Raw genomic sequence first — 12,500 nt, forward strand, 5'->3', positions numbered from 1 at the left:
CTCTCTCTCTCTCTCTCTCTCTCTCTCTCTCTCTCTCTCCCTCTCTCTCTCTCTCTCTCTCTCTCTCTCTCTCAGATCTTTGCTGGTCTCCTGGTGAACCTTCCCTCCATCTCCAGTTGGCTCGCCTGGTTAAAGTACCTCAGTATTCCCAGATATGGTCTGAGTGTAAGTTCACGTTCCTTCGTCACATCAGAACATTTCAAACTCAAGAGGACGTTCTGCATAGATATGTAATGTAACTGACGTGAGTAAAGTAACAAGTTACTTGTTCCAGGCTCTGCAGGCGAACGAGTTCACTGGACTGTACTTCTGTCACGGACGCAACGAGTCTCTCATCCCACCTGGACTCGCGTACGTAACACACACACACACACACACACACACACACACACACAACCACACACACACACACAACCACACACACACACAGTGTCTGATGCAGCGTTGTGTGTCTGCAGGTGCACGGGCGAGCAGTTCCTGGAGCAGCAGGGAGTGGATTTCTCCACGTGGGGTTTGTGGCAGAACCATCTGGCACTGGGCGTCATGACCATCTCCTTCCTCACCATCACGTACCTGAAGCTCTTCTTCATCAAGAAGTTCTCCTAGACCTTCATCATCATCACGTACCTGAAGCTCCTCTTCATCAAGAAGTTCTCCTAGACCTTCATCATCATCACGTACCTGAAGCTCTTCTTCATCAAGAAGTTCTCCTAGACCTTCATCATCATCAGGTACCTGAAGCTCCTCTTCATCAAGAAGTTCTCCTAGACCTTCCTCATCATCACGTACCTGAAGCTCCTCTTCATCAAGAAGTTCTCCTAGACCTTCCTCATCATCACGTACCTGAAGCTCTTCTTCATCAAGAAGTTCTCCTAGACCTTCCTCACCATCACGTACCTGAAGCTCCTCTTCATCAAGAAGTTCTCCTAGACCTTCCTCACCATCACGTACCTGAAGCTCCTCTTCATCAAGAAGTTCTCCTAGACCTTCATCACCATCACGTACCTGAAGCTCCTCTTCATCAAGAAGTTCTCCTAGACCTTCATCATCATCACGTACCTGAAGCTCTTCTTCATCAAGAAGTTCTCCTAGACCTTCATCATCATCACGTACCTGAAGCTCCTCCTCATCAAGAAGTTCTCCTAGACCTTCATCATCATCACGTACCTGAAGCTCCTCTTCATCAAGGAGTTCTCCTAGACCTTCCTCACCATCACGTACCTGAAGCTCCTCTTCATCAAGAAGTTCTCCTAGACCTTCATCATCATCACCGTCACCATGGCGATATAATCACAGCCTTATTATCACGTCTCGGTTTTGATTCAGTCGAGAAAATAACAAGAATTTTCACATGAACTGTTCAGTTGTTTGTAAAATGATTGTTTCTTGTATATAGATTAATAATAATAATGAAATGTATTTATACAACAGCACCGTTCATTCTTTATTGTTATTCACTCCGTATTAACATGCAGCACTTTTTATTGATTGATTGATTTTAAGTCATTATTGGGACTAAGATGATTTCATTAATGATTTTTTTATAATAAAATATTTGAATCTGTGTTGAATCTGTATTTTACAATTTTATAGTATGAATACTACTATTAAAACTACACTGTAAACACCCACAGATTAGACAGGTTAGGATCAGTTTAGACAAAGGCTCGAGTAAATCTCCAGGAATGTAATTCAGTGACGTGTGTGTGTGTGTGTGTGTGTCTGTGTGTGTGTGTGTGTGTGTGTGTGTGTGTGTGTGTGTTGGGGGGGGCGCGCCCTTGAGCAACACAGAGCAGCAGGTTGAACTCCTCCGATCCAAACTGAACCAAACAGCAACTGATCCACAACGACAGAAAGAAACAGACAAATTAAAACAAGAGAAACCTTCAGAGTTTAGTTTGTTGTGAAAAACAGTTTAAATAAAGTTGAGAGGAAAATGAAAAGTAGAGAAACATGATGAGTTGTGACAGAGTGAAGAGGATTAACACACGTGTGTTGAAACTGAACCACAAACATGTGAGTAAACTTCAGTCTAGACGTGTTCATCCTCCTCTTCCTCCTCCTCCTCCTCTTCCTCCCTCCAGCGTCTCTCCCTCCTCACACTGGTTCCTGTCTTCTTCCTCTGAGGTCATGTCCCTCAGCTCGTCCACCTCTCTGCTCCTCTTCCTCCTCTCGGCTCACGGTGAGTTCAGAGCTTCACTCGGAGACAGAAGAGAAACTCGTCTCAGACAGAAACGTTCTCAGTTAGAGAAAAACATTAAACTTAAAAAGAAACTGTGGTTTTTAGGATTATATTAACGTTTTTAAGTCAATTTCATGATCAATAAACACATCTTTCATTTTCTGATTTCTCAGGATCCAGTTCCTCACATGAACAGTTTCAGATAGAGCTGTCAAACGATTAAAATATTTAATTGCGATTAATCGCATTTATGTCATAGTTAACTCGCGATTAATCGCAATTAATCACAAATTTTTATCTATTCTAAATGTCCCTTCATTTATTTTTTTTTCCATAATTTTACTTTTGTTTTAATGCTCTAATCAACATGGAAAAGTGGACTGGCTTGCTTTATGCAAATGTTTTATTTTATTGAAAAACAACATTGCCAAACAGGGCGGTACAAAATAAAATTATAAAGTGCACATTTCAGGTAAACAAGGACTCAGCCTATAGTGCAGTTAAACCATGGCTTAATATTAAAAGAATTCAAGTTTGCTGTGAACATAGCAGTCAGGCGTCTTATTTCAGAAACAATGAACCGTAACAGTTAGGTTACCAATAACAGGTAAGCGTACTACTTCTTTGCTTTCAGCTAGCTACTCAAACAGACAAGCAACAAAATAACAAACAAACAAAATACACAGGCAAGTGTCGGCCTACTTTGAAATAAATATAACCATATAGCTGCAGCCTAATAGTGTAACGGACTGGGTTTATGTTTATGTTTGGTTTTGACGTTCAGTAAAACACTGTTGAAGGAGCGTTCTGATGTCTGAGGGTCAGTGAAGGGGTCGGGGTGGGACATGTGACTGTTTGGACCAATGGGATGGGGTTGTTTGAGGATCGGGGGGGGGTCAATGAGGAGGTGAAGTGTTGTTGATGTGTGCGAGTGACGGAGTAAGAGAGAGAAGTGCACATGTTCGTGTAGAGGAAAATACAAGTTACTAAACCACGAAGAAGTTCCGTGTCCTGTGGGACGCTACAATAGCTTTAAAATATATATTTTAGTTGACGAAATATTAAAACAAAAAGCGAGAGCAGGTCAGACTGGAGGCGAACACAGGTACTGAAGCTGCAGCTCTGCTTTAACTCGCGTTAAAAAAATTGACGGCGTTAAAATGGGTTTGCGTTAACGCCGTTAATAACGCGTTAAACTGACAGCACTAGTTTCAGATAAATAAAGTTAAATGACGAATGTGTGAGAGTTAAAAACTGAAACAACAAGCTTTAAAAATCATTTTATTAAACATTTTGCTCGTGTTATTTGTTGATTGATTGAACTGACTGAAGCTCCGCCCAGCAGCTCGCCTCCTGCCGGTTCTCTCTGCTTTCGTGATTCCAGAGCTTGATGGTTTTGCCGTGGACGACACCTGCAGGGGCCCCCCCGCCCCCCCCACCACCACAGCGACCACACCCCCACCCGTCACCAGGAAGGTAGAAAGCACCAGAACACCTTCACCTCAATGATCAACATGTTGAATAAACATAGAGATTGTGTGTAGCGATGACTTTAATTAAATTGTGTTTTATAACAACAGTGTGTAACTGTTACTGATCAACAGCAGCGTCCAGATGTTCTACACATTGTGTTCATTCATAAATCATTTACTACACAAATTAAACTTTCTACAGATTTTACAGCAGAAAGTTGTTGAAACTAAGAAGCCTGTTGCCCGGTTTCCCCCAAAGAAACCGCCACCAATCAGGAGACCCCCAGTTCCAGGAGGACCAATCAGGAGACCCCCAGTTCCAGGAGGACCAATCAGGAGACCCCCAGTTCCAGGAGGACCAATCAGGAGACCCCCAGTTCCAGGAGGACCAATCAGGAGCAGCCAGCCCAGCCCTGCAGCCCGCCTCCTGTACCACCTCCTGACCAATAGCAGAGGACACGCCCCCCCAGGGTTCCACCGCTCTGTGTCTCAGCCGATGAAGAGGAGGGTGGACAGCTCTTCCTCTTCTTCCTCTTCTTCTTCTTCAGACTCCAGCGACGAGTCGTGAAATGTTTCTGTTTCTAAATGAAACTAAGATTCATGGAAAAGTTTATACAGTTTTGTTTTAGTTCTTCTTGAGTTAATATTAATACAATATTAACTCAAGAAGAACACAATATTATTAACACAACCAGTCGTCATTAAAAAAACTATTTACACATTAATTACCTGTTTTAAAAATGTTTAATCAACAAAAAAAAATATGAATTTCCATTAAAAAACTATACAATGTTTCTGTTGTCGTGTTTCATTAATAAACTGGAGGGACGTGTTTCAGGACGGACGTGATGTCGGGTGTCTGTCCTGTCGATGGGACACGATGTCTCTCCTTGTCTCCATGGTAACGCTGTTGTTGTGTTTGCCTGGAAAATCATCGGAGTAATTTATTGAACAGTTAATAGATTGATCATGATAAATTAAAAATAATCAGATGTTGAGCTAAACTATTTTGGTCAGATCAGATTGTAATATTTCAAATGTCACTCAATGAATAAATAAAACTTGTAAGTGAACAACACTCGTTGTCATGGAGATTCAGGGGCTCAGACGTCGTGAAGAAGATGATTAATGAAAGAACCGACTGTGACTCCTCCTTCCTCCATGAGTGTCATGTTTCCTGTCAAGGTGTTTGTGTACGAACCATCTCGTCCTCTCGAGTTGCTCAAATCTGGAAAGTGGACGTCTGACTTCTTTCTGACCACGACGACTCCATCACCGTGACCATGATCCGATAGGAAGGAGCGCTCGCTGGTCCCAGTGAGACCGGACTCCTGAGAGGAAGCAGCGGTAACTCAGTCAGGAAACAGTTACTTGTCAGACTCATGAACAAAGAACCTGTAGAACCTGTAGAACCTGTAGGACCTGTAGGACCTTGGATGTGAGAGACGCTGGAACGTGGCTCGACAGAGACGGTCGAACCCGGCGACGACAGACGACCGCACGATGCTTCGTTCTGTCTACAGACCTGGAAGAGACACAGATGGTTTATAAAGAAGATGAGACTTTAAAACCAGACCGATGTGAACAGATGTTCTACACACAGGGCAATAAGAACTACCTACAATTCCTTCAATTATCTCAACTGTTTCATAATGAACCAAATCCATATCTCAAAATGAGACGAGATCTTTCTCTTGATCTGAGCAGAATCGTCCAAACTTCCTGATGTGAGAGAGAACTTCAGTACCTGAGACTGTGGATTCCATCATGGAGAGATGTCCCCGGGCCGAGGGGATCACTGACGGCTCGGGTGGTGGTGTAGAGGACAGAAACCGAGGGGACAAGAGGACTGGAGGACAGGGGGAGGAGCAGAGGAGTGGAGGACAGGGGGAGGAGCAGAGGAGTGGAGGAGGGAGGAGGAGCAGGAGGAGGAGGAGGAGAGGACTGGACTATATCTGCACTGTCCATGCTATGTAGGATGAGACTTCTCTTCTGAGCTTTGTGGTCTGGAGCTGATGAAGAAGGGACGGACGTGGACTCTGAGACGGTGGAGACAGAGTCCTTCCTCTCGTTGTCCCTCTTCTTCCTCGTCCTCACGGCTGCAGTGGACGTGTTGTTGCCAAAAGACCAAAGTTCTGCTTGAGATTGTCCAATCCTGGATTTGGAGTGAGGGACTCTAAAGGTTCTTACATCAGATTCGACTCCAGAAATCTTTGAGGTTTCATCTCCTGAAGACCTGGTTGATGCTCTGAAGGACACAGAATCCTCTCGGTTCTCTTTATCAGAGAGTTTCAGTGTTTTCAGAATTGACGTGTTACCTTTCGGCATTTCTCTCAGCATTGGGTTTGAAGGTGTCCTGGACTCTGAGGAGATCTTGGATCTAGAAGTTCTCTGTTGATGAACACTGCAGAACCCAGAAGGTTCAGGATCTTGGTTGATTGGCATGTGGTCTCCAGCTGCTCTTTTTGCTGGGCTCGTTTTTAAGTTTTTGTGAACCTTGGTTTCAAAACTCCCCAGTTGAGTTTTGGTTTCAATCAGTACTTCCACAAGGTCCTCGGAGGGTTCAGCAGTTGAAGTGGAGTCAGTTTTGTATAACCTTGGATTTGAAGGTCCTCCGGGTGGTGTCATGGTGCTGTGTGCAGGAGAAGACTCTTTCAGATCTGAGGCCGGAGTCCCTGACGGGTCGATGGACAAAGACGTGTTGGTTCTGGTCGTTTCTGGACCTGAGTTTGAGACTTTGGAACATTCAGAAGTCGTTGTTCGCTCTGAGGTCAGTTGGTTGGTCTGATGTTCTGAAGAAGGAAGACTCTCCCACGGCTTGGTGACAGTAGATGTGTGTCGGGTGCTGGCCTCCGGGTGGTCGCTGCCTGACGGCTGACATGCTTCAGCTGCTGATTGGTGGAAGCTTTTCAAAGATAAACTCACATGGTCTGTGGTGGAGCTGTGGGACGTTTTGGGAACTCTCCGGTTTGGGTTGTTCCAGCTCTTCTTCATAGACTCTTGACTTGACTTTGATTTAGAAGATCGACAGATGTTCATCACATTTCTTCCACTTGACACGGCTGTGTCTGTGCAACTGGAATAGAAGCCAGTGGAGTCTCCATCTTGTTTATTCTTTGTGATTTGTGATTCTTCTCTTGGTTCTGGAGAAGCATCTGTCTCCTGGTGAGGTTCTTCTGCCTCTGAGTGATTGTCCTTCAGACCTGTTCCCGTCTTGGAACCTTGAGATGAAGCAGTAGTGAGTGTTTTCTCTGATTTAGTGAATTCCTTCCTCGACCCTGCACCAGTGGACTTTCCTGTTTTACTTTTCATGGCTACCGAAGCTCTTGCTGCATTTTGGAAAACTTTGCCCGTGAAGGTCCTGGATTGTTTGTTGCTCATTAAAGGTTCTGAGTTGTTCCGAGTAGTTTTACAAAACTTTGCTCTTCTTTTAGTTTTCTCCGTCTTCTCTTCTTCCTTCTTGTCTTTCTTCTCTATTTCCTTGTAAACTCTCTCACTCACATCTTCCAGTTGTTTCTTGCTTCTCTGGTTTTGCTCGTTCCTTTCTTCCTTTGAGCGTCGGGGGGTTTTGGTTATTTTAGGAAGGTTCGAGTTTTCTCTCTGGTCCTTTTGGATCTTAGCATTTAGCTCTTTCAAGAACCTGTTTGAACACAAAGTCGTAGGAGGTCAAACGGATGATTCATCACGACTCGTGGAAAATCAAGTAATCGCTAACAGACATTTCTGTGGATGACGAGTGTAACATTAGAAAGAGAAACCTGATGTGGAAAGAGTCGTGTGTGAACAGAGGATGTTCTAACAGCTCGGAACAAGGAGCTCGTCTTTCTGGATCCATCTGGAGACAGCTCTGAAAAGATATGACTGATTCTGATTCTTCAGATCTGCAGGGGACTAAATGAATGAACACATTTGATTTGTTTTCTTGCTTTATATCAATAAGCCGACCAGCTGTAACAGTACCTGGGCCAGGTCTAGGGCAGCGGGGGGGACTGAAGGGAAGCGCTGACTCAGCAGGACTGGACCATAACATTCTGGCAATCTGACTCCTGAGAAAACAGGATTCCTGTAGAACAGCTCCTGGTGGTGAGCTGTCAGGTTTCCTTCAACAAAGAAATGAGAACTTACAGATCAGCTGAGTTGAATCAAACAAGACGAGTTAGAATCATTTCATCTGAGAAGTTGTTCGGTTCTTACCGAAGCACCTGATGATGTGGTAGATCTGGTCCAGGTCCGAGTCTCCGGGAAACAGAGGCTGACCTGTGAACATCTCTAACAACAGACAACCGACCGCCCACACGTCTACTGGTCTACACACAGACACACACAGACACACACACACAGACACACACACACACACACACAGACACACACAGACACACACAGACACACACAGACACACACAGACACACACACACACACCTGATCACATCTCTAACAGATCCCACATCCTCAGGTCTACATGTGAACACTTACTTTCCATATCTGATGTCTCCCACCAGCAGTTCAGGAGCTCTGTACCAGCGAGTGGCGACGTAGTCGGTGTAGACTCCGCCCACTAAGGTGCGGGCAAAGCCAAAGTCGCACAGCTTGACCACGCCCCCCTGAGAGATGAGGACGTTCTCTGGCTTGATGTCCCGGTGGATGATCTGTGAGGAACCAAACCCAGAAATACTCAATCATGTTGTTATTCATCTGATCGCCATGTTGAAAACTCATTGAACTTCATTCCTCATCTTCTTCACGTGTGACCTGCAGGTGCAGTTTGTGTTGGTTCAGGGGAAATGCACCCTCTAGTGGCCGTGGTCACATGGCAGATCTATATTTTTTATACTAAGACCAGTGCTTCACTTTATTTGCAGAGATACATTTGTAATGAATCCTCACATTGTGCTGGTGGCAGAAGGCCGTGGCCCTCAGGACCTGGAACAGGTACTGTCGGCTGGTGTTCAGGTCCAGTCCACCGCGGTTCTGCTCCAGATCCTGGAGGAGAGTCCGCTCCACGAACTCAAAGACCAGATACCAGCGCCGGCGCCGCCGCCACACCTCCAGGAGGGTCACCAGGTTGCCATGACGAAGTTGCTTCATGGTTAGAAAGATGACAAATTAGAAATCAAACGGTTTGTGCAGGTAAAGCTGAACGAGGTCACTAACGAGTTTACAGTATTTGAATAATATTATAAATCAACAAGAGAAGTTCTTTCATCTCAAAGACGTCAGGTGGATGATTGACAGGTGGTTGGTTGACAGGTGGTTGGTTGACAGGTGGTTGATTGACAGGTGGTTGGTTGACAGGTGGTTGATTGACAGGTGGTTGATTGACAGGTGGTTGATTGACAGGTGACAGGTGGTTGATTGACAGGTGGTTGATTGACAGGTGGATGATTGACAGGTGGTTGATTGACAGGTGGATGATTGACAGGTGGATGATTGACAGGTGGTTGATTGACAGGTGGTTGATTGACAGGTGGATGATTGACAGGTGGCTGATTGACAGGTGACAGGTGGTTGATTGACAGGTGGTTGATTGACAGGTGGTTGATTGACAGGTGGATGATTGACAGGTGGCTGATTGACAGGTGGATGATTGACAGGTGACAGGTGGTTGGTTGACAGGTGACAGGTGGTTGATTGACAGGTGGTTGATTGACAGGTGACAGGTGGTTGATTGACAGGTGGATGATTGACAGGTGGATGATTGACAGGTGGTTGATTGACAGGTGGATGATTGACAGGTGGATGATTGACAGGTGGATGATTGACAGGTGACAGGTGGATGATTGACAGGTGGATGATTGACAGGTGTTTGATTGACAGGTGGATGATTGACAGGTGGATGATTGACAGGTGGATGATTGACAGGTGACAGGTGGATGATTGACAGGTGGTTGATTGACAGGTGTTTGATTGACAGGTGGATGATTGACAGGTACCCTGAGCAGCTGGACCTCCCTCACAGCGATCTTCTTCACCGTCTCGTCTTCGTCTGAATCCACAAACTTCTTGATGGCGACGAGTCGGCCGGAGTCTCGATGACGACACTTCAGCACCGAGCCGTAGCTCCCCTCGCCGACCGGACCCAGAGACTGGTACCGCTCCATGGAGTCACTGGGGGGGGGGAGGAAACACAACTTTAAAACATCTTCACTGCACACACAACACAAGCTACTCCACACATCTCCAGTGAACTGTTCGAGAGAAACTCAGATCAAAGATGTTTCTTTAACTTTCTTTTTAGAACTTTTTCTATTTTCTTGTGAATACGACTGTTAAGTAATATTTCATCACTGTAACTTTTCATGTGTTACACAGAAAGTGACACACACTGGGACACAGGATCTCCGGTGACTGTATAAGCACACACACAGACAAACACACACACACACACACAGAAACACCCACACACACAGACACACACACTAACCTTCCATGGGAATTCCTCTTGACTCTTTAATCGGAGCAATGATCTTCCAACGTAAACACTGAAGTAACTCCTCACTGTGTGTGTGTGTGTGTGTGTGTGTTTCTGTGTGTGTGTGTCTGTGTGTGTGTGTGTCTGTGTGCGTATAGTCACCGGAGATGTCAACTTGACCCTGTCTCAGTGTATGTGTCTCCTTGTGTGTGTGTGTGTGTGTGTGTGTGTGTGGGCCTCTGCAGTTACCTGCTGTCACCTGACCTGTTGCCATGGTAACATCCCCCCCGGCCATGCTCCACACAGAGGACAGACTCTTCCCTCCAACGTTACATCATCAAAAAACTCATTTATTGTAAAATTGTGTTGTCACATGTTTCACAAAGCACGAAAGAATGAAGACGAACATTTTATCTGAAAATACTTTATTAAGAAAATAGTTTTTTCCAACAACAAAACAGTTTAAAAAATTGAATCTGTTTTGTGTGTTTTGTTAATCTGGATTTTCTGCCATGTTTCTTATTTCCTGCAGCAGCTCAGAGAAGGTCGGCCGACCCACAGGCTTCTACACCCCCCCCACCGAAGAAGAAGAAGAAGAAGAAGAAGAAGAAGAAGAAGAAGAAGAAGAAGAAGAAGAAGAAGAAGAAGAAGAAGAAGAAGAAGAAGAAGAAGAAGAAGAAGACATGATTCTGGTTAATACATTTTTGTGGAACTTCTTGATGTTTTAAATTGATATTTGGCGTGATGAGACCATGCAGAGGAGGCGTGGCCTCTGTGACGCACCTCGTGCCAGCAGCGGTACATGATGGCGTACAGCGGCTGCAGGGCGCGGTGGGGGCGGTACAGACGGATCCCTCTGGTGATGTCACTGACCACCTCCGAGTTGGAGCGGTTCTCGAACGGCGTGCAGCCCCCGGAGTAGATCTCCCACATCAACACACCTGCACACACACACACGTTTACAGTTCACTGATTGTGTTGCTGTGAAGACAAAGTGTGTGTTTCCTGGTTCCTGTTTCCTGTTTCCTGTTTCCTGTTTCCTGTTTGCTCACCGAAGGACCAGACGTCCGACTTGCTGCTGTACTTGTTGTAGTGCAGAACCTCAGGAGGAGACCACTTCACTGGGAACTTGGAGCCACTGGAGCTGGTGTACTGGTTGTCCAGAACGTACCTGCAAACAAAAACAACAACATACTGAGGAACTGATCTTAAAGAACAGTAAACATAGTAAATATCTAGAACTCATAACTCGTTGTTACATATCTGATCATCTACTTCCTGTCCCTGTGTTGATTTAACCGAGAGGTCAAATGGGTTCATTATTGAGTTTTACAGTTCATTCCATTGCCAGGTCAGTTCCTGATGTTGTGAGAGTGAGTGGAACACACCTGGTCATTCCGAAGTCGCTGACCTTCACCACGTTGTGCTCGTTGACCAGACAGTTCCTCGCCGCCTGCGTGAGAACGACCACGCCCAGAAGGAAACAACATTCAGTTTTACTGTTAAAGTCTTAAATGTCAAATCTTCAGAACGTTATTAGATTAGAGACGAACCAGGTCTCTGTGGATGAAGCTCTGCGCCTCCAGGTATTCCATCCCCTCACACACATCCTGGCACATGGACAGCAGCCACGCCTCCTTCAGGGCCCCGCCCCTCTGCCGCAGGAAGTTCAGCAGGCAGCCGTTCTCCATGAACTCGGCTACGATCAGCAGGGGGCGCTGCTGCAGGCAAACTCCGTACAGCTGCACCAGCTTCAGGTGGCAAAGTCTCCTGCAACACACACACACGTTCACCTCCTGTTTCCTCCAGAAGGAAGGTTCCTACCCTCGCTCCCTCGTCTCCTGCTTCCTCACATCATGACCTTGGCCTCCTCGATGAAGTCCTCCTCCAGCATGGCGCCCGCTCTGATGGCCTTGATGGCCACCTTGTGCTGCGCCCTCCACTTGCCCAGCCGCACCAGCCCGAACTGCCCGCTGCCCAGCTCCTTCATGAAGGTCAGCTCCCCGGGGTCGATCTCCCACTTCTCTGAGGGGGGGGAAACAGGTCAGGTGGGGCTGCAGCACCCTCTACTGGTGAGGGGCTGGAAATGCAATAACTTGCATGATGATACAACGTACAACTACAACTCGACCTGCCGACACACAACAAACAACTACACAGAAAAACACATTAAATCACTACGACAGAGTTAATATGAAATAAAGTAAAATAATAAATAAACTGCTTAAACTACATTTACATAGAATTTTATACATTTTTACATAAACATGGAGACGTAAATATATAGAGATGTAAAGTAAATGCATTTGTTTCTTTACCTGAGCTGAATCCTGATGTGGCAGGTACACAACATCCCATCGGCCCCACAGCATAACGCAACCTCGTCACCAGACCTGCACACACACACACACACACACATCAGGTGAAGCGTGACTTG

General features: G+C 45.7%; 3 protein-coding genes across 4 annotated transcripts in view; 1 reads left to right on the top strand and 2 right to left on the bottom strand.

The window, feature by feature from the left end:
* LOC133028746 (broad substrate specificity ATP-binding cassette transporter ABCG2-like) overlaps positions 1-1,564 on the top strand; it is a 13,157-nt gene extending 11,593 nt beyond the window's left edge. For both annotated transcript variants that reach the window (XM_061095766.1, XM_061095765.1), the window contains exons 16-18: positions 76-165; positions 275-351; positions 459-1,564. In XM_061095766.1, coding sequence (XP_060951749.1) covers positions 76-165; positions 275-351; positions 459-606 — 315 coding nt within the window. In that variant the 3' untranslated portion in view covers positions 607-1,564. The remainder of the gene's footprint in view (positions 1-75; positions 166-274; positions 352-458) is intronic.
* A 3,312-nt stretch (positions 1,565-4,876) lies between these two features.
* On the bottom strand, positions 4,877-9,758 carry LOC132996227 (cyclin-dependent kinase-like 5). The gene is made up of 9 exons (XM_061066566.1): positions 9,585-9,758; positions 8,539-8,733; positions 8,128-8,300; positions 7,849-7,961; positions 7,615-7,754; positions 7,413-7,501; positions 5,687-7,294; positions 5,402-5,503; positions 4,877-5,171 (listed from the first exon to the last, which is right to left on the bottom strand). The coding sequence occupies exons 1-9, from the start codon at positions 9,750-9,752 to the stop codon at positions 4,877-4,879; spliced, it is 2,883 nt and encodes a 960-aa protein (XP_060922549.1). The 5' UTR covers positions 9,753-9,758.
* Positions 9,759-10,556: 798 nt separating this feature from the next.
* Positions 10,557-12,500, bottom strand: part of txk (TXK tyrosine kinase) — a 6,237-nt gene continuing 4,293 nt past the window's right edge. The window contains exons 10-16 of the mRNA XM_061066193.1: positions 12,382-12,456; positions 11,917-12,088; positions 11,617-11,833; positions 11,452-11,516; positions 11,116-11,234; positions 10,847-11,004; positions 10,557-10,628 (exon numbers count right to left, since the gene is read on the bottom strand). Coding sequence (XP_060922176.1) covers positions 10,557-10,628; positions 10,847-11,004; positions 11,116-11,234; positions 11,452-11,516; positions 11,617-11,833; positions 11,917-12,088; positions 12,382-12,456 — 878 coding nt within the window. The remainder of the gene's footprint in view (positions 10,629-10,846; positions 11,005-11,115; positions 11,235-11,451; positions 11,517-11,616; positions 11,834-11,916; positions 12,089-12,381; positions 12,457-12,500) is intronic.

This window comes from Limanda limanda, chromosome 22 (assembly GCF_963576545.1).
Source record: "Limanda limanda chromosome 22, fLimLim1.1, whole genome shotgun sequence".
Taxonomy (NCBI): domain Eukaryota; kingdom Metazoa; phylum Chordata; class Actinopteri; order Pleuronectiformes; family Pleuronectidae; genus Limanda; species Limanda limanda.

Coding starts and splice junctions, on each gene's coding strand:
- LOC132996227 (XM_061066566.1), bottom strand. CDS start 9,752: ATGGAGCGGTACCAGTCTCTGGGTCCGGTCGGCGAGGGGAGCTACGGC. Junction 8,734..9,584: donor GGGAGGTCCAGCTGCTCAGG/GTACCTGTCAAT, acceptor CTAACCATGAAG/CAACTTCGTCATGGCAACCT. Junction 5,172..5,401: donor GATGGAATCCACAGTCTCAG/GTACTGAAGTTC, acceptor CCAGGTCTGTAG/ACAGAACGAAGCATCGTGCG.